General features: G+C 41.2%; 1 protein-coding gene across 2 annotated transcripts in view; it reads right to left on the minus strand.

The window, feature by feature from the left end:
- The window catches only part of LOC103118619 (ankyrin repeat domain-containing protein 26-like), a 74,773-nt gene that overhangs the window by 46,181 nt on the left and 7,590 nt on the right, over positions 1-21,002 (minus strand). For both annotated transcript variants that reach the window (XM_060193343.1, XM_060193342.1), the window contains exons 5-9: positions 17,834-17,903; positions 13,702-13,831; positions 2,968-2,996; positions 2,801-2,873; positions 2,181-2,408 (exon numbers count right to left, since the gene is read on the minus strand). In XM_060193343.1, the coding sequence (XP_060049326.1) occupies positions 2,181-2,408; positions 2,801-2,873; positions 2,968-2,996; positions 13,702-13,831; positions 17,834-17,903 (530 nt within the window). The remainder of the gene's footprint in view (positions 1-2,180; positions 2,409-2,800; positions 2,874-2,967; positions 2,997-13,701; positions 13,832-17,833; positions 17,904-21,002) is intronic.

Genomic DNA, 21,002 nt, shown 5'->3' on the forward strand with positions numbered 1-21,002 from the left:
CTGGAATACTACTCAGCTATTAAAAATAGTAGTTTTGGGAGTTGGGCGGTAGCACAGCAAGTTAAGCGTAGGTGGCACAAAGCGCAAGGACTGGTGTAAGTATCCTGGTTCGAGCCCCTGGATCCCCACCTGCAGGAAAATTGCTTCACCAGCGGTGAAGCAGGTCTACAGGTGTCTATTTTTCTTTCTCCCTGTCTTTCCCTCCTCTCTCCATTTCTCTCTGTCCTATCCAACAACGACGACATCAATAACAACAACAACAACAAAAATAATAGGTACAAGAATAAAACAACAAGGGCAACAAAAGGGAATAAATAAATAAATATAAAAAATAGTGATTTCGGGAGTCGGGCGCTAGCGCAGCGGGTTAAGCACACGTGGCGCAAAGCGCAAGGACCAACTTAATGATCCCGGTTCGAGCCCCGGCTCCCCACCTGCAGGGGAGTCGCTTCACAGGCGGTGAAGCAGGTCTGCAGGTGTCTGTCTTTCTCTCCCCCTCTCTGGCTTCCCCTCCTCTCTCCATTTCTCTCTGTCCTATCCAACAACGATGACAACAATAAAAAACAACAAGGGCAACAAAAGAGAATAAATAAATAAAATATAAAAAAAAATTTAAAAAATAGTGATTTCACCGTTTTCAGCCCATCTTGGATGAAGCTTGAAGAAATCATATTAAGTGAAATAAGTCAGAAACAGAAGGATGAATATGGGATGATCTCACTCACAGGCAGAAGTTGAAAAACAAGATCAGAAGAGAAAACACAAGTAGAACTTGAACTGGAGTTGGTGTATTGCACCAAAGTAAAAGACTCTGGGGTGGTTGGTGGGGAGATTACAGGTCCTGGAAAAGGATGACAGAGGACCTAGTGGGGGTTGTACTATTATGTGGAAAACTGATGTTATACATGTACAAACTATTGTATTCACTGTCAGTGCTAATCCATTAATTCCCCCAATAAAGAACAAAATTAAAAAATTAAATTATACTTCACCTTAAAATTTACTTAAGTTTTAAAACAAATTATGATTTTCCACATATTATTTTAAATAATGTAGTACCCCTAGAAGCCAATACTCCCTGTGAAATTATTTATGCCATTGAAAAATAATGAAACAAGATGTCAGACCATTTGTACATAGCTGAGCCAAATTCTCAGTGACTCCCATTTGAATATTTGCTTTTGCAAGGTGCTGTTTAAGTTACAGTAAATAGGGGGCTGGGTGGTGGCGTACCTGCTTAAGCGCACACATCACCATGCAGAAGAATGAATATGGGATGATCTCACTGTCAGGCAGAAGTTGAAAAACAAGGTCAGAAGAGATAACACAGGTAGAACCTGAACTGGAGTTGGTGTGTAGCAGGTTTGCAGGTGTCTATCTTTCTCTTCCCCTCTCTATCTCCCCTCTCCTCTCAATTTTTCTCTGTCCTGTCAAATAAAAAATGAAAAAAAAAAAAAGAAGGAAAAAATGGTGGTTGCCAGGAGCAGTGGATTCATAATGCAGCACCTAGCCCCAGCAAGAACCCTGGTGGCAAATAAATAGTTACACTAGATATAGCTGTAATGTGAGTGAATTCAGAGATATAAAAAAATAAGCTAAGAAACTATTTTCAGTAGGTGATATTGACACTTAGGCTTCTACTTACTTTACACAATCAGTCCCAAAATTCAAATATCCTGCTACCCAGTCTCAGGTATATGTTAAGTACTAGCCCAGACAGAATTATACTTTTCCTCATTTTTCTTTGTTATTTCTGTATTGGTTTGGTTATGGGAAGAATCCAAATGTCTTGCTAAAAACTACTCTGTTTGAAGAGAAAACACTAAGCAGAACTTGGACTGGGGCTGGTGTATTGCACCAAAGTAAACGACTCTGGGGTGGGTGGGGGTGGGGGAGGGCTCAGGTCCTGGAACATGATGACAGAGGACCTAGTGAAGGTTGTATTATTATGTGGAAAACTGAGAAATGTTACGCATATACAAATGATTGTATTAACTGTGGACTGTAAAACATAAATCCCCTATTTAAGAAAAAAGCTTAGCAAGAGTAAAAAAAAAAAAAGTACTCTGGTTGTCAATTGTATGAATAGCATGAACATAAATTTTATAGCAAAATTATTTCCAAAAGTCAGACTATGGTGAAGCAGTAGCTTAGGACTGAATTCTCTATGGCTCTGTTACCTTCTTTTTTCTCTTTGTTTTCTGATAATTGTGATTCACATACGTCATAGGGTGTCTCACTCCCATATAGAAACACAATTCCAATATTATTTTTGAGCGTCATCTGTCCCAATTCCAAGGATGCTGGTTGTGATACAACTAGACATTTATCATCAACTTTCAAATCCTTTAAGCTCTGATGAGTCTCGTCTCTGAGAGTCAAACCAGTAGAGTTCCAAACTGAAAAATCTGAAAACAAAGTTTTCAACTTACCAAGATGTAAATAATAATAAAGTCGATATGACTAACTTCTTTAGAAAAACAGTTCCTTGTCTTCCTTCCCTCATAAACATATATTCCATTCTATTATTGACTCAGCAATATCTACTACAGATTGTGTTTTCCATAAAACATTATCAATTATTAAGATTCTTCACAAGAGCTCCAGTGGCGCAATCGGTTAGCGCGCGGTACTTATACAGATTCTTCACAGTGTGACTTTTCTAACTAACAAAAGATTACCTACCGTGAAATCTGCATCATTATGTCAAAATAGAAAGCAAGAATTCAGAACAAGAAGGCTGTATCAGTTTGATTGTTTAGTGTGTTTCTGACCGGTATTAAATGTGAATTTAATTTACCTGACTGGGATATTTGCACATCATTCATCCCTACTGCTTTATCGGGAACAGGATCTTTCACTTCAGTGGTGGGCTGAATAGGTTTGAAATAAAATGATTATTGAGTAATATGCATTTTGGATAATCTGTTGTGAATAATTGAAGGGGAAAACAAACAAAGGTATTACCTCAAAATGAAGGTATTTTTCAGGAGAGCCTAAAAAAGCAAAAGGGGGGCATGTAAATATGAAAGTGAAACTATACATTGACACAAAAGTAGGTTCAAGCTGAAGGCTTGTGAGAGATCAGTACATCAGAAACTAAAAGTCATGACCTGAAACTATAAAACACATTGAAGAAAAACATCAGTGAAACACTCTGGGATTTTACCATAAAAGATGTGCTTGGATTCTCAACCATCTGGGTAAGTGAAACTAAAACAAGATTAAATAAATGGGACTATATCAATGTGTAGAATCTTTTTATTTTGATATAGTCCCAGTTATTTAATCTTGTTTTAGTTTCACATTGAACGCAAATTACACAAGAATAAACAGACAACACTGTTTGAGAAGCTGCACATCACACTCTCCTGCTTCTTCTTCTAGCGTTTGCCCTTCTTCCGTAGCCAGTCAACAGCGTCAGGTTGAGCCTGATGTCAAGTTTCGAGACCTCCTTTGAATCTGGAGAGGTGGCAGTCGTTGACTATGTGGGTCATAGTCTGTCTGTAGCCGCAGGGGCAGTTCGGGTTGTCTCTGCCTCCCCAGCGATGGAACATAGCAGCTCACCGGCCATGGCCTGTTCGATAGCGATTGAGGAGGGCCCAATCATAACGTGCTAGGTCAAAGCTGGGTTGACGCTTGCAGGGGTCTGTGATAAGGTGTTTGTTCTTTACCTCAGCTGACTGCCAGCTCTGTTTCCAAGAGACTGGAATGCATTGGATCGACCTTCCCGTGGTGCATCTCGTGAGTACCCACTCATTGGGGAAACTGACGATCCTTCCTAGCCGACTGAATCCACATGGATCCCAGTCACTTTCAAAGCCAGCAACAAGCAGCTCACACTCTCCTAGTATTTTTTTTTGTCCACACATTTGTAATTCAGTATGTACCCCATAGTACAATGTATTTGTTCTATTTTTATTATAATACAATATAGTACACTGCTGTATAGATATTTTAAAATATCTTAAAATGTTATAAATGAATAGAAGCTAAACTAGAAAACTTAATTTTTTAAATTATTTATTTGTTATTGGATAGAGACAGAAATTGAGAGAGAAGGGGGAGATAGAGAGGAAGAGAGACAGAGAGTCGGGCCTGTGAAGTGACTCCCCTACAGGTGGGGAGCTGGGGGCTCAAACTGGGATCCTAACCTGTCCTTGCGTTTTGCGCCACGTGCACTTAACCTGCTGCACAACCTCTCGACTCCCGGAAACTTAAAAAAAATTTTTTTTAATTATCTTTATTTATTGGATAGAGACAGCCATAAATCAAGAGAGAAGGGGGTGATAGAGAGGGAGAGAGGGAGAGAGACACCTGCAGCACTGCTTCACCACTTGCAAAGCTTTCCCCCTGCAGGTGGGGACCAGGAGCTTGAACTTGGGTCCTTGCGCCTTGTAATATGTGCGCTCCACCAGGTGCGCTACCATCTGGCCCCAATTAGCAAACTTTCTAAACATGAAACTATCATTAAACAATAACCAATGAAATGTTAAACTATCTAAAGATGGTTAACAACCCAGGACCAGGACAGCATATTATACTTGATATATGGGTAAGGGGCACATTCTTGCTTACTGGTGACTTTGTTTATCAAATGGGTTTTATGAATGGAACCAGGTTAGTAAAATATATATATATTGCAATTCTTATTAAAATCCCAACAGCATTCTTTAACAAAATAGAATACGAGTTACTGAAACTTGTTTGGAATGGCAAAAGGCCCTGAATTACCAAGGAAAGCCTGTGGAAAAAAAAAAAAAGCAAGAATGGGTGTCCCTAAGTTCAAACTAAACAAAGCTCAAAGCTATAGAAACTTTTCAAAAAAAAAAAAGTGCAGTATTGGCATTAAAATAAATCAATGGGAAGGAACTGTGAGTCTGGAAACAAATCATTACCTATGTATATATAGAACCTATATTTGTATGAATACACATTATATATGTATATATAGAGCCTATATGTGTATATATATACAGAGAGAGAGCCTATATTTCCCCAATCCTGGAACCTCTAGGGTGGGGTTCACTTTCCTGCATGCTTCTCTCAATTCCTACCAAATGATAGTGCATCCTCCAATCCCAACCTTATCAATGCAATGAGGACCACCTCAGCATGCTTCACTTCAGACTGTGTCCAGAGACGTCAGGCATGGAATGTCAACCCTTCACCCTCATTACTCGGGTGACACCTTTCCTTTCATAGTATTCTCTAATTCCATTCCAGGATGTTCACTTCCTAACAAAGTCACAAAACCTAGATATTGACCAGGTCCCGTGAGATAGAGCATATGTTCACATGTATCCATAAATTAGGGCAAAATATATACCTGAAAGCAAAAATACACAATAGTTTGTAGTGAGTCAGTATAAAGTTCATAATGAATAGTGTCTACTTAGACTTAGATACCCTCCTCACCTACTTCCTATTACAGTTCTCTCACTCCAAAGCTAACCTTAGTAAAGCAAAGACTGTAAAAGCTGAATAAAGGCAAGAGACTGGCATGCTTTAACGATGACTCTTTAGTCACTATCAGGCCACGTCATCAGTTGGGGCCCTAGTCAGGGAGTCCTGAGATTCCCAAACAGACATGATGGGCCTAGACCTCGAATAAATCCCTCCCTCCATTGTTACCAGTTCTCACCATCAGGAATAACATAATAGACACCTTTGTGGGCCCCCATAGGACCTTGCCCTCAATGTAGATCAACAACGGTAGAGAATGTTCCCCATCCTCCAAAGGGAGGATGGACAACATACTCTATGCTACACCTGAGGACGATGGGACGATATTGGGGCAGCTTAGAATGTTCCTACTCATGACCACAGAATGTTCCTACTCAGATCTATAGGGATGCAGAGGTCACATAGGCTCCTAAGCTGAATATGGGCCCCAGATCACATCAAATCGATGGGGTTTATAGTCAATAATATTTATACCCATTTCCCATATTAGGGAGCTACTCTCTTCCCTGATCCAGGTTTCTGGTCCTTTTTCCAGCCATGACATCATCTCCCCAGACAATAACTTGGATCCACCTGCATATCAGATTTCAGGCACAGGGGAAAAAAGAAAAAGAAAAAAAAAAAACCTAGTATAGCTACAGGCCCTTTGGAATATAACTAAAATATGCGTAGCTACAAAATGGAGGACCCCTCAATTCTTCATCTGTACTATTCCAGCCTTTAGGTCCATGATTGGTCAATAATTTGTTTGGCTTTGTATGTGAACTCTCTTTTCAACCACCAGGTTCCAGATGCTAGCATGATGCCAACTAGACTTCTCTGGACAGACAACCAATGTGTCCTGGAGCTCTGCCTCCCCAGAACCCTTCCCCACTAGGGAAAGAGAGAGACAGGATGGGAATATGGATCGACCTGTCAACGCCCATGTTCAGTGAAGAAACAATTACAGAAGCAGACCTTCAACCTTCTGCATCCCACAATGATTTTGGGTCCATATTCTCAGAGGGTTAAAGAATAAGAACGCTATCAGAGGAGGGGATGGGATATGGAGTTCTGGTGGTGGAACTGTGTGGCATTGTACCCCTCTTATCCTATGGTTTAGCCAATGTTTCCTTTTTATAAATAAAAAAATTTAGAAATAAAAATAGGAAAAATGTGTAGTATTGGCATTAAAATACTCAGATCAATGGGAAGGAACCGTGAGTCCAGAAACAATTCATTATTATGTGCTCAGTTAATATATGACAATTCAAGAACAAACATGAAATACAGAAGGGAGAACCTCTTTAATATATAGTTTTGGGAAAACTGTAAAAGAGCTAAGCTGGATCACTTTCACACCATACACAAAATTTAACTCAAAGTAGATTTAAGAATTGAATGCTAGCCCTCAAATGATAAAATACACTGAAGAAAAGGTAGGCAAAACACGTGATGTTGGTTACCAGGATGTCTTCAGAAACTTGACTCCAAAGGCAAGAGAAACCAGACTAAAAAAGAAGCAAGTGGGGTTACAACAGATTTAAAAAATCTCAGCGAATCTTTCCATTAGAACGGGATGACCCCGGTTCGAGCCCCTGGCTCCCCACACCTGCAGGGGAGTCGCTTCACAGGCAGTGAAGCAGGACTGCAGGTGTCTTTCTCTCCCCCTCTCTATCTTCCTCTCCTCTCTCCATTTCTCTCTGTCTTATCTAACAATGCCAACATCAAGAACAACAACAATAATAACTATAACAACAATAAAAAACAAGGGCAACAAAATGGACAAAAATAAACATAAAAATTTTTTTAAAAAAGAATGGAATGACATCCTACTGAATGGGTAAAAACAGTTGCACAATAATCATCTGAAAAAAGGGCTAATGTCAATAAAAGATGAAATCATATATTCTTCTGGCTATCATAATGGTAACTGAGATAGGGCAAAAAGAAAAGGACAAACAGGGAATTGGGTGGTAGCGCAGTGGGTTAAACTCAGGTGGCACAAATGCAAGGACTGGTGTAAGGATCCTGGTTTGAGCCCCTGGCTCCCCACCTGCAGGGAGTCGCTTCACAAGTGGTGAAGCAGGTCTGCTGGTGTCTTTCTCTCCCCCTCTGTCTTCCCCTCCTCTCTCCATTTCTCTCTGTCCTATCCAATAATAACGACATTAACAACAACAACAAATTATATGGATATGTAACATATGTACACTATATTTTAATAAAAAAGTAATTTGACAGAATGTTGAATTAAAGCATTAACATTGATGTATGGTATGCAAAGTTCTCCCATTCTGTAAGGTGTCTTCCTATTTACCATCCATAATCTTTTCAATTTGATGTAGTCCCATTAGCTTATTTTTGTGTTTCTTTGTGATTGGACTTGAGTAACTGAAGATGCCTTTAAAATTTAGATCAAAAAGAGTTCTGCCAATGTTTTCTTCGACATATATGATGAATTCTGGTACAACATCCAAATCTTTGGTTCATTTGGAGTTTACTTTTGTGTGTGGTGAAATGTAGTGGTTCGTGTGATTCTTCTGCACATTTCAACCCAATTTTCTAAACACCAATTGTTGAAGAGACTCTCCTTTCTCCATTTGATAGTTTGGGCCTCCAGGTCAAAAATTAGGTATTCACAGATGGAGGAGCTTATTTCTGACTGTCAGTTCTATTTACTGGTAAATGTGTCTACTTTTGTTCCAGCACCAGGCAGTTTAGATTCAATGACCCCTGTAATACTATTTGAGATCTGGGAGCATGATGCCTCCAGTTTTGTTCTTTTTTTCTTAAGATTGCTTTGGCTATTCTAGGTATTTTCTGGTTCCAGATAAACTTTTATAGTTTTTGGTCTGTTCTCTTTAAAAAATAAATTGGTGGTGGCTGGGAAGACAACATAATGGTTATTGAAAAAGACTTTCATGCTTGAGACTCTCAGGTTTCAGGTTCAATTCTTAGCACCACTATAAGCCAGAGCTGAGCAATGCTCTGGTCTCTTCTCTATTGTTCTTTTTCGTGAAAAATTTATTAATTTAAAAGAACTGGTGGGAACTTAATGAGGATTGCATTAAATTTGTATATGATTCTGGGTAGAATAGTCATTGTAACAATGTTAATTTTTCCAGTCAATGAAATTGATATATTTTTCCAGTTCTTAATATATTTTCTTACTTCCTCGAATAGTGACTCATAATGTCAGTATATGAATCTTTCAGTTCTTTTGCCAGGTTTATTCCTAGATATTTGATTGTTTTTGTTGTTGATTTCTGAATTTCTTCTTTATCTGACTTAGTGTTTGCATAAAAGAACTTTTATATACTGATTTTGTAACCTGCCACCTCACTATACTGCTTAATTATAACTTTCAGGACCTTCCTCCTGGGTTCTTTAAGATTTTCTGTTTTCTATGTATAGTAATATAATGTCTGCAAATAGTGACAGTTTGACTTTTTTTCTTTCAATCTGTATCCGTTTAATTCCTTTCTCTTGCCTAATAGCTAATAACCAAAATATATAAAGAGCTCACCAAACTCAGCAATAAAAAAATAACCCCATCTAAAAATGGGGAAAGACTATGGACATGATCTTCACCAAAGAGATCTAAATAGTCAACAGACATGAAAAAAATGCTCAAGTCACTGATTATCAGAGAAATGCAAATATAGACAACAATGAGATACCACTTAACTTCTGTGAGAATGTCATGCATCAAAAAGGACAGGAAATAACAAATTCTGGACAGGCTTCAGGGGTAAAGTAACACCTCTACACTACAGACAGGAATATAAATTGACCCACCCTGTGGCTAGCAGTCTGGAGAATTCTCAGAAGGCTAGAAATGGACCTACCCTGTGACCCAGCAATTCTTCTGGAGATGTATCCTAAGGAAACAAACACACACATCCAAAAAGACCTGTGTATACCTATGTTCATAGCAGCACAATCTGTAATAGCCAAAACTTGGAACCAACCTAGGTGTCCAACAACAGATGGGTGGCTTAAAATGCTGTGGTATGTTGTATGCTTTACATTGGGTAGTTCTCCCCGGCCGAGAGAATTAGATCAGTGCAGTTATTTCGCGGGCCTGCTTGGCCCCGCCCCGAAGGAACCCCGCCAGAGTTTCAGAGTTCAAGAGTAAAAGAGAGTTCCAGGGTTCCTGAGTTCCAGAGTAAGAGAGAGTGCTTGCGCCGCCACAAAGAGACAGCAGAGTTCTGTTTGGTGATTAGTTTGTCTTAGTTTATGAATCGTTGTTCCTGAATAAAGAAATACAGCTTCCCTGCCCAGCCGTTGTCTCCGCGTCTCTGTTACCCGCCCGTGAACCTAGCCCGGCCGGCTGGAGCCTCCGAATTTTAACAACAAATGGCGCCCACGTGGACCTGACCTGCGCATCTCTCAGATAAGAAAAGACAATTTGGCTACCTATGCACTATGGCCTTCTCTTCTGCTTGTGAAGAGATCTCCAAAGGCCTCTGCTCTTTCTTCATGAGACTGTTTTGCTGTTTCTGGAACATTTATCTCTGGACCACTCTGTGGTTTCCACTCGCTCGGGCGAACTCAGAACAGCCAGCGTGAAGAGCCAGCGGGAGGGAGGCGAGGCACGGAGCTGCCGTTTCCACCTGGTTAAACAGCCAGCCAGCTGGCTGCGCCCAGACAACCCCGTGCACCGTACCCGCAGCCCCGCAGCCCGCAGGAGGCCGACGCCAGCACACAAGAGCCCCAAGAGCCCGACGCCAGCACGCTGGAGCCTGATGCCAGCACGCTGGAGCCCAATGCCAGCACGCTGGAGCCCGATGCAAACACGCTGGAGCCCGATGCCAACACGCTGGAGCCCGATTCCACCACGCAAGAGCCTGACGCCAGCATGCAGGCCAGCCCACAGGAGCCGGCTCTCCACCGCGTGGCGCAGGGCACTGGACGCGTGATCCCTCCACGCTGCTTGGCCACTGCGAACAGGGCAGCAGACATGTCAGGGCTATGGGGCAGGGCCGCGGCAGCCTATCATGGCCGCCACCCCTGGGCACCTAGGCCCACACCTTCTACAAGCCTGGCCTGCCTGCCCTCTTGCTATGAATTCTGGAATGATCCCGGACCTCCCGGACCCCCGGGCTCCCTGCCGAAACTGGGCACACGAGATCTCCAGCTGCCGGTCCAGTCTGAAGGCAGACAAGCTGGAGTACACAGAGATTTGTGCAGAGATTGCAACCTGCAATTCCTAGAAGTGAAGCTACATGGGAAGCCACCTCAGATGGTGAACCCCCCCCCAACAACTAAGACAGTACAGATTTAAATTCGTGTTTAAAATGACATGTCTTCGTAACAAAGGTTTCTCTCCTTGTGTACTAATGACCATGTTTATGTGTATGTTTAAAGTTTGGTAAACAGTAACTTTAAGGCTAAATTCTTACTAGACAAAGTTAAATGAAAAAGGTTTTCAACGTAATTCTCATAAAGATAAAATTAACTTACATTTAAAGTCTGAGGTAAAAATTAGTTAACAATCAATATATTTTAACTAAGTTGGTCTAAACAAAAGGTTAAATAGACTTGTTGATATGTAAAACTCTCCATTACCTTCTCTATTAGAAATGGTAGATCGCACAATGGCTATGCTAATTATTCTCATGCCTGAGGTTTCCTTTCCTGACTCCATCTTGAATGGGTGTAACAAAAGGTTAAAAGACATTGTTGCTATGTAAAAGTCTCAAATTCCTTCTCTATTAGAAATATGCTAATAACAAGTTTTGTTTCATAGTAAGTAAATTGCAGCCAGCTGCCTTTGGGACTCTAGGCCGTTCCCCGCCCCCATGCAAATGCCCATCGACGCAAGTACACCCCCCCAGAGGCAAGAAAGTACGCCCCCCAGAGGCAAGAAATGTTTTTTTTAAGCTGATAAAGTTTTGCCCACAGAGGCGAAAAAGGCCCCCTCAGGCCTTCCCTTGGCAGCACACTGGTTCTTGTTACTTGCTTACATGTTTCTCCATGTTTGTGCCAGTTTCTTTTTTAAAAATGCCTGTATGATATATGTTTCTGTTCACCTCACACCTTTGATACTATAGTCATTTAGTTAAAAAGAAAAGGGGGAATTGTTGTATGCTTTACATTGGGTAGTTCTCCCCCACCAAGAGAATTGGATCAGTCCAGTTAGTTTCGCGGGCCCGCTTGGCCCCGCCCCAAGGAACCCCGCCAGAGTTCCAGAGTTCCGGAGTTGGAGAGAGTTCCTGAGTTCGAGAGTAAGAGAGAGTGCTGGGTGCCGCCGCGGGGGAAAAAGAGGCAGCAGAGGGTTCCTGAGTTCCAGAGTTAAAGAGTTTTAGAGTTCCAGAGTTGAAGAGTTACAGAGTTAGAGTTCCTGAGTTCCAGAGTAAGAGAGAGTGCTTGCGCCGCCGCAAAGAGACAGCAGAGTTCTGTTTGGTGATTAGTTTGGTTTAGTTAATGAATCGTTGTTCCTGAATAAAGAAATACAGCTTCCCTGCCCAGCCATTGTCTCTGCGTCTCTGTTACCCGCCCGTGAAGCTAGCCCGGCCAGCTAGAGCCTACGAATTTTAACAACAGTGGTATATATACATAATGAAGTACTACTCAGCTATTAAGAATGATAAAGTCACCTTCTTCACCTCATCTTGGATGGAGCTTGAAGGAATTGTGTTAGGTAAGATAAGCCAGAAAGAGAAAGGTGAATATGGAATGATCTCATGCATGAGTAGAACTTATGATATAAGACCACAAAAGGTAAGCACAAAGCGAAATTTTGACTGAGTTTGGTGTAATACACTAAAGCAAATGGCTCTGGGGAAATAGGGGAAGAAGAAGGTTGTGTGTGTGTGTGTGTGTGTGTGTGTGTGTGTGTGTGTGTGTGTGGCTTTGAGGTCCTAGTGCATGATGACTGAGGGGTCCTAGGCTGGAGGTGAAATTGTTTTGCAGACCCCCATCATGGTTCAATGAGAAATTTTACCTATGCATTAAGAACAACTGTACTATAAACCATTAACCTCCCCCCCAAAAAAAAAAAAAATCACAAATACTGATATATTCTCAAACCAAAGGAATAATCCATTAAGTGTAAAGTAAAGTAGAAGACAAGTGGGTCATAAGAATAGCTCATTTAGATGGTGTCCTGCTTTGCCAAGTACGTAAGTCAGATTCAAACGTGATTCCTACTGTATTAAAGGAAGTATCTGTATTGTGGTTCCCCACCCCCACCCCCCCACCACTGTGTCTCTTAAAAGTCAACAAGGAGCAGTGAATCCTAGAGATGACAAAAAAGAAAAGAAAAGAAAAGAAAAAGAAGTGAAAAAGGAAGCTAAGGCAAAGTCAAAATCAAAGGGGAAGAAGGAGGAGAAGCAGTAGGATAATGAGGTGCAGATGAAGCAGCAGCAGAAGAGGGAGAATGAAAAGAAGTAGGAAGGAGCTAAGTTATACTTATTCCTAGATGTGCAGAGCACAGAGAACACTGGAAGTGCTGTTAAAGGAGAGGAAAAGAGAGAGTGAAGAAGGATAAGTGGGCCAGGCAGTGGTGAAGCGTCTATGTTAGTTACAGTGTCCTCCCCACCTACCCCCGCCTCCCCACCCCCTGTAGGAGGAGAGCTTCACAAGTGGTGAATTGGGCTGCAGGTGTCTCTCTCTTTCCCTCTCTATCTCCCCTTCTCTTCTCAATTGCTCTCTGTCTCTATCTAATAAATTGACTAATTAAAAGCGAATGATAAATGCAGAGAGTACAGGGGAGAACTGAGGAATACGGAACAGAACAATTCCATAGGAAAAGGAAAGATGAAGTATTTTAAATGTGGGAAGAATGAAGAAACAAGCTTCCAGCACCAAAACTTATCAGAGAAATTGAGCAAAATGTTCCCAGTCTTACTGGCTTCCTCATTATTGGAAAACATTTTCAGAAAGAAAAAGTTGGTCGTTGCTGGGATATTTGTGAAGAAATACAGCAAAAGAAAAGTACTTAAAAGAACTGGGAAATGGTGGTAGTGGTGGTGGGGGTAGATAGCATAATGGTTATGCAAAGAGCCTCTCCTGCCTGAGGTTCCAAAGTCCCAGGCTCAAGTTCCCCTCCCATCCCTCCCCGCCCATCCCACCCACCACCATAAGCCAGAGCTAAACAGTACTCTGGTTAAAATAAATAAATAAATAAATAAATAAATAAATAAATAAATAAATAAATAAATGGAGTGGAAAACCTATTTTCACCTACATTTTAGATTTGCTTACTTTCCCATTTAATCATCAAAATTGAATAGTTACCCACTAACTTACAATTTATAGTAGCTGTGTGTGCTTTCTCATCATAAGTCAAATTGTCATTATTTTTTTGGTCTTGTGGAGCACTCTGAATAATATCAATATCACTTTCTCTTTTTCCAATTACTGGCTTTGCTGTTCTTTCCTATAAAAACAAAATGAAAACCCAAATTCAGATAATATCATACTCATTCCCTCAGTCAGCCAATGAATCAACCAACCAGTAAGTCAACCCACATTTCCTGCGTCTATCAGATCATCAACAGTCATGTGGGAGAAACTGAATAATATAAAGGACAGTCTTCCTCTATGGTAGTAAGGGAAGAGACACATGAATACAAGAAGAAATTTAAGTATGAACTAATTACACAGCTAATACAAATAAAGTACTGTCAGAGCACAAAGGGAAAAAAATCTACCTATTTGTAAAGTTCAGGAAATGTTGAAACTTAAAGAATGTTATTCTGACTTAAAAAAAAAAAAAAAAGCTGAAAGCTCAGCTCTCCAGAGCCCTACCTCTCTAGGGAAAGATAGAAACAGGCTGGGGGTATGGATCAACCTGCCAATATCCATATTCAGCAGAGAAGCAATTACAGAAGCCAGACCTTCCACCTTCTGCACCCCATAAAGAATTTTGGTCCATGTTCCCAGAGGGATAAAAAATAAGGAAGTTTCCAATGGAGGAGATGGGACACAGAACTCTGATAGTGGGAACTGTATAGAACTATACCGTTATCTTACAATCTTGTTAATCATTATTAAACCACTAATAAAATTTTTTTTAATTTTTATTTATAAAAAGGAAACTCTGATAAGAGGGGTACAATGCCACACAATTCCCACCACCAGAACTCCAGATCCCATCCCCTCCTCTGATAGCTTTCCTATTCTTTATCCCTCTGGGAGTATGGACCCAGGGTCATTATGGGGTGCAGAAGGTGGAAGGTCTGGCTTCTGTAATTGCTTTCCCGCTGAACATGAATGTTGACAGTTTGATCCATACTCCCAGCCTGTCTCTCTCTTTCCCTAGTGGGACAGGGCTCTGGGGAAGTGGGGCTCCAGGGCACATTGGTGGGGTCATCTGCCCAGGGAAGTCCAGTTGGTATCATGGTAGAATCTGGAACCTGGTGTCTGAAAAAAAGAGTTAACATATAAAGTCAAACAAACTGTTTACTAATCATGGACCTAAAGGCTGGAATGCTGCAGATGAAGAATTGGGGTGGCGGGGTCCTCCATTTTGTAGATAGCTAGTAGGTCTATTTTAGTTATATTCCAAAGGGCCCAAGATTATCCTAGTTTTTTCCTGAGCCTGACCTCTGGTATGCAGGTGGATCCAAGTTATTGTCTGGGGAGATGATGTCATGGCTGAAAAAAGGGCTAGAAAGCAGGATAGGTCAGGGAAGAGAGTAGTTCCCAAATATGGGAAAGGTGTATGAATATTGTTGATTGTAAACCCCCATCAATTTGAGCTGTGGCTCATATTCTGCTTAGGAAACTATGTGACCTCTGCATCCCTGTAGGTCTGAGCTCACATTCTGAGGTCATGAGTAGGAATGTTCCAAGCTGCCCCAATTTCAGGACCCCTCTTCCTCAGGTGGTAGATAGTGTCTGTTGTCCAGCCTCCCTTCGGATGGAACATTCTCTACCATTGTTGATCCACATTGAGGGCAAGGTCCTATGGGGGCCCACAAAGGGGTTTATTGTATTGTTCCTGATGGAAAGGACCGGTAACAATGGAGAGAGGGATCTATTTGATGTCTAGGCCCATCACGTCTGTATGGGAATCTCAGGACTCCCTGACTAGAGCCCCAGCTGATGGGGTGTCTTGATAGTGACTAAAGAGCCACCATTAAAGTATGCCAGTCTCTTGCCCTTATCCAGCTTTTGCAGTTCTTGCTTTGATGAGGTTAGCTTTGGAGTGAGTGAGAGAACTGTAATAGGAAGTAGGTGAGAAGGGTATCTAAGTCTAAATAGAAACCATTTCATTAGGAATGTTATGGTGTCTTTTCAGGCCTTTCTACTTGCTTGTTGCATATATTGACTCACTGCAGACTGTTGTGCACTTTTGCTCTCAGGTATATATTCTGCCCTAATTTATGGATACATGTGTACATCTGCCCTGTCTCATGGGACCTGGTCTATACTAGGTTTTGGGACTTTCGTTAGGAAGTGAAAAGGAAAAAAAAAAAAGAAAAAGAAAATTAAGGGGTGTTATCTTGAAAGATACACAGAGAACAGAAGCAGGATATGAAGGGTGTTCTAGAAAGGGAGACATGAGATAGGATGAAGTATGATACAATATAGTAAATGATGGTATCAGAGTAATGTGCTAACACTGGGATACAGTTATTGGGAATGTGATAGAGAGATAAAGCCAGTCTCAAACAATCCAAAACAGGTGTCTTGCCATGCTAGCATACAATCCTCCCTCCCACCCCCTTGTGTATCACAGATTTACCCAATAAGCTGAGAAATTGGATCACCACAAATATATCTTAGCAAGACAGTCTATCAGCATTTAGATAAGTAGAACAAAACTAGAAAAAGTGTATTAAATTTATAGGGGAGAAAGTGGCTTACAAGGGGGCCAGGTAGTGGTGCACTGGGTTAAGCACATACAGTATGAAGTGCAAGGACCCGTGTAAGGATCCTGGTTCAAACCCTTGGCTCCTACCTGTAAAGGGGTCGCTTCACAAGCACTGAAGCAGTCTGCCGGTGCCTCTCTGTCTCTCTCCCGCTCTATCTCCCCTATCAATTTCTCTCTGTCTTATCCAATTAAAAAAAAAAAACTTTAAAAAAAGATTTTTTTTTTTTAAAAAGTGCTAGAATTTCAAGAAGGGTTAGAGTCCAGGATTTTAAAACTTCCGTATTTCAGCAGGGAATCAGGCTGGCATTATGAATTCACTGCTCCTGGTGGCCAGTTTTTCCATTTTTTAATATTTATTAATTTCCTTTTGTTGCCCTTGTTGCTTTATTGTTGTTACTGATGCTGTTGTTGTTGGCCAGGATAGAGAGAAATGGAGAGAGGAGGGGAAGACAGAGAGGGGGAGAGAAAGATAGACACCTGCAGACCTGCTTCACTGCTTGAAGTGACTTCCCTGCAGAGGCTCAAACTGGGATCCTTCCCCGTCCTTGTGCTTTGTGCCACATGTGCTTAACCAGCTGTGCTAGCGCCTGACTCCCCTTTTTTTTATTGAGTAGGATGGGGAGGAGTAGAGAGGGAGAGAGAAAGATAGACACCTACAGACCTGCTTTGCCACTTGTGAAGCGTCCCCCCCAGCACGTAGGGAGCTAGGGCTCGAACCTGGATCCTGGCTCAGATCCTTGTGCTTACTACTATGTGTGCTTAACAGAGCATGCCACTGCCTGGCCCCCTTCTCTGTCTCTCTCTCTCTATCTACCCCTTCCTTCTCAATTTCTCTCTGTCTCTATCCAATAAATAGATACAGTAATAAATGAATACCAAAAAATATATAAACAATTACTTTTGCTAGAGTTTTAAATGCATTCTCATGATTTACATTTACATGAATGATCTCTTATTGGAGAAAATTCAAGATTTTTGTAGTCCTTTATCTAGATGCATCAGCATTATAGACAGTAAAATTTGCCTCTACTTTATTTGTCAAATAAATAAAATTCAGTGATGGTTTAAATTCAGCTCCCTACAGAAAAGGGGAAAGAAAGGAGAAGAATAAACCCTGAGAAGCAATAATTCATGAATGAAAGTCCCAATAGATATATAAAAGAAACTATATTTGGAGCAGCAAAATTGTTTTCATAAGAGAATACTTTTTTTTTTTTGGCCTCCAGGGTTGTTGCTGGGACTCAGTGCCTGCACCATGAATCCACTGCTCCTGGAGGCTGTCTTTTTCCCTTTTGTTGCCCTTGTTGTTTTATTGTTGTTGTGGTTATTATTGTTGTTGTTTCTGGATAGGACAGAGAGAAATGGAGAGAGGAGGGGAAGACAGAGGGGGAGAGAAAGATAGACACCTGCAGACCTGCTTCACCGCTTGTGAAGCGACCCCCCTTTCCCTCAGGTGGGGAGACCAGGGCTCGAACCAGGATCCCTACGCTGTTCCTTGTGCTTTGCACCATGTGTGCTTAACCCACGCTACCGCCCGACTCCCAAGAGAACACTTTTTACCTTGGTTTGAAAATTGAAGTCCTCATTGGATGTAGTTCCTGAGTCATCAGAGTTGGGCTTGCTGGAAAGCCTTTAGAGACAAAACATACAACAAAAATGAGTGATTGCATTTCTATATTAAAAGAATAAATGCGGGGTCTGGAGGGGATGACTCCATGGGCAAAGTAACACACTTTACCATGTGTAAGGCCCTGGGTTCAATCTCCAGCAACACACAAGAGAACCATGGACAACTCCAAGGGATTTTTGGTGTTTCTCCCCTCTCTTTCACTCTCACAAAAACAATCAATTTCTATACACTGTGCATGTTAGCATGTACCTTCTACTGTGCGTGCCAGCACCTGGCCCCTCTGTTTTTATGAAAAGAAAGGAGAGAAGAAAGGTGAGAGGAGAGGGTAAATAAATAAGAGGATACCCCACCTGCAGGGGAGTCGCTTCACAGGCGGTGAAGCAGGTCTGCAGGTGTCTTTCTCGCCCCCTCTCTGCCTTCCCCTCCTCTCTCCATTTCTCTCTCTCCAATCCAACAACAACATCAATTACAATGACATCAATAACAACAACAATAACTACAACAATAAAACAACAAGGGCAACAAAAGGGAATAAATAAGTAAATATTTAAAAATAAATAAAGAAAATAGCTGGGAGTCGGCGGTAGGGCAGCAGTTTAAGAGCACATGGCGCAAAGCGCAAGGACTGGCAGAAGGATCCTGGTTCGAGCCCCCGGCTCCCCACCTGCAGGGGAATTGCTTCACAGACGGTGAAGCAGGTTTGCAGGTTTGCAGGTGTCTATCATTCTCTCCCCTTCTCTGTCTTCCCCTCCTCTCTCCATTTCTCGCTGTCCTATCTAACAACGATGATATCAATAACAATAATAACTACAACAACAATAAAAAGACAACAAGGGCAACAAAAGGGAAAATAAATATATAAATAAATAATTAAAAAGCATAGAAATTTTCCTAAAATGTTTTTAAAGTTAAACACTTAGAAGTCAATCAACAACTACTGATGCCAGAGAAATTAAAAATTATTTTTTCTTCCTTGCTGCATTCAGATGAATTCTGGCCTCTAGTGTCTTGCTCTAGTGGGGCCTGGAGCAAGGAAGTAATTTGCCATTGGGTTCTACAGACTTTGTGGTGTTTACCACCCACTTCTCCATCTTAAATGATCAATTATTGATGAGGCCAGGGCTCTGTGGTTAGCAATGCTTTTATGTTAGGTTTATCAATATGGAATTCGTTATTTCCTATTGTCATTATTTTTTTATTTCTGTTATTTAAATCTGTATAAATTAGTAAGCAAACATTCATAAGCCCTCAGATGCCCAAAGAGAGATATTACTGGAAAAACCAGAACAGAGTGCTGGTATTTATGCCTCTATTTTCCCTGCTGATTGTCTAATTACTTTTCTCTTTTTATGTAAATAACCCTCAACATGTTCTATCCTTCATTGTTACAATTTATCTTCAACTAATTTATCATAAACCCCAATATTTTAATCTGTCTAGTATATTCTTACAATGAAGCTAAAGAAAAATGTTAACAACAAAGTCATAGGAAAGAGAAAATATATTTATAGCACTCTACTGTTACTATCAATAACATAAATTTACTCACAATACTTGAACTTTCCACAATAGCTAACAAGAGAGGGCTATGAAATTATTACAGCTCTAACATTAATTTTATGTAGTTATGATTTAATACTATATCTCTACTAATATTCTCTCAATTGAATTAATACCACATAGAGTCTGTGTTTGTGTATGTTTTGATAATTGGGGTGGGGTGGGGTGCTGGGACCTCCATCTCTTCTCTCTTGTTCATAAGAAATATTCAACAGCTGGAGTGGGTCAGTAGCGCAGCCGGTTAAGTGCAAGTGGCATGAAGCACAAGGACTGGCATAAGGATCCTGGTTGGAGCTCCCCCCCACCCCCCTCTCCCCACCTGCCCGGGAATGGCTTCACAAATGGTGCAGCAGGTCTGCAGGTGTCTATCTTTCTCTCCCCCGTCTCTGTCTTCCCTTCCTCTCTCGATTTCTCTCTGTCCTATCTAACAATGACGACATCAATAACAACAGTAACTACAACAACAATAAAAAAAAAATAAAGGCAACAAAAGGGAAAGTAAATAAATATAAAATAATTGTAAAAAAAGAAAGTAGCAAACATTTGAAAAAAAAAAATTCAACAGAGGGGCCAGGTGCTGTTGCACCCAGTAGAAGGTACATAAAGACCCGGATTCAAATCTCCAGTTATCACCTGCTGTAAGGAAGCTTCACAAAGTGATATAACAGTGCTGCAGATGTCTTTCTTTCTCTCCATTTCCCTTTTCCCTCTTAAGTTTTCTCTGTTTCTGTCCAATAATTACATAAAATATTTAGAAATATCCAATAGAAAAATTGGACTGGGAATGTGTCAGTGATGAAATACATGCATGAGGTCCTGGATTTGTTCCCAACTACTGCATTAAGAATTCAATTCCATGTCTACGGCCATACCACCCTGAACACGCCCGATCTCATCTGATCTTGGAAGAATTCAACTCCTGGGATTCGGGCAGTAGCGCAGCGGGTTAAGCAAAGCGCAACGACCCCTGTTAGGATCCCGGTTGGAGCCCCCGGCTCCCCACCTGTAGGGGAGACGCTTCACAAGCGGTGAAGCAGGTCTGCAGGTGTCTTATCTTTCTTTCCCCCTCTCTGTCTTCCCCTCCTCTCTCCATTTCTCTCTGTCCTTACAACGACGACATCAATAACAACAACAATAACTCCAACAACGAAAAACAGCAAGGGCAACAAAAGGGAAAATAAATATTTTAAAAAATTCAACTCCTATTTATTATTCATATGCATCTTTTGGGAAATAAGAAGTCAAGGTTAAAAGTAACATGAAATAGTTCATTATTATATCATAAAGTAAGCCAAAAGTCAGAGTCTGTGCCTTATAAAATTAATATGAAATCCCCCTCATAGAACCAAAAATTTAGATTGTAAGTTACATCAATTAACATCATAAAAGAATATGAATTCTGGGGGTCCGGACAGTAGCTCACAGGGTTAAGGTACATGGTGTGAAGTGCAAGGACCGGCATGAAGTTCCAGGTTTGAGCCTCCGGCTCCCCACCTGTGGGGGTGAGGGGGAGGAGCAGGGGTGGGTGGTGAAGCAGGT

The sequence above is a fragment of the Erinaceus europaeus genome, chromosome 6 (genome assembly GCF_950295315.1).
Source record: "Erinaceus europaeus chromosome 6, mEriEur2.1, whole genome shotgun sequence".
NCBI lineage: Eukaryota > Metazoa > Chordata > Mammalia > Eulipotyphla > Erinaceidae > Erinaceus > Erinaceus europaeus.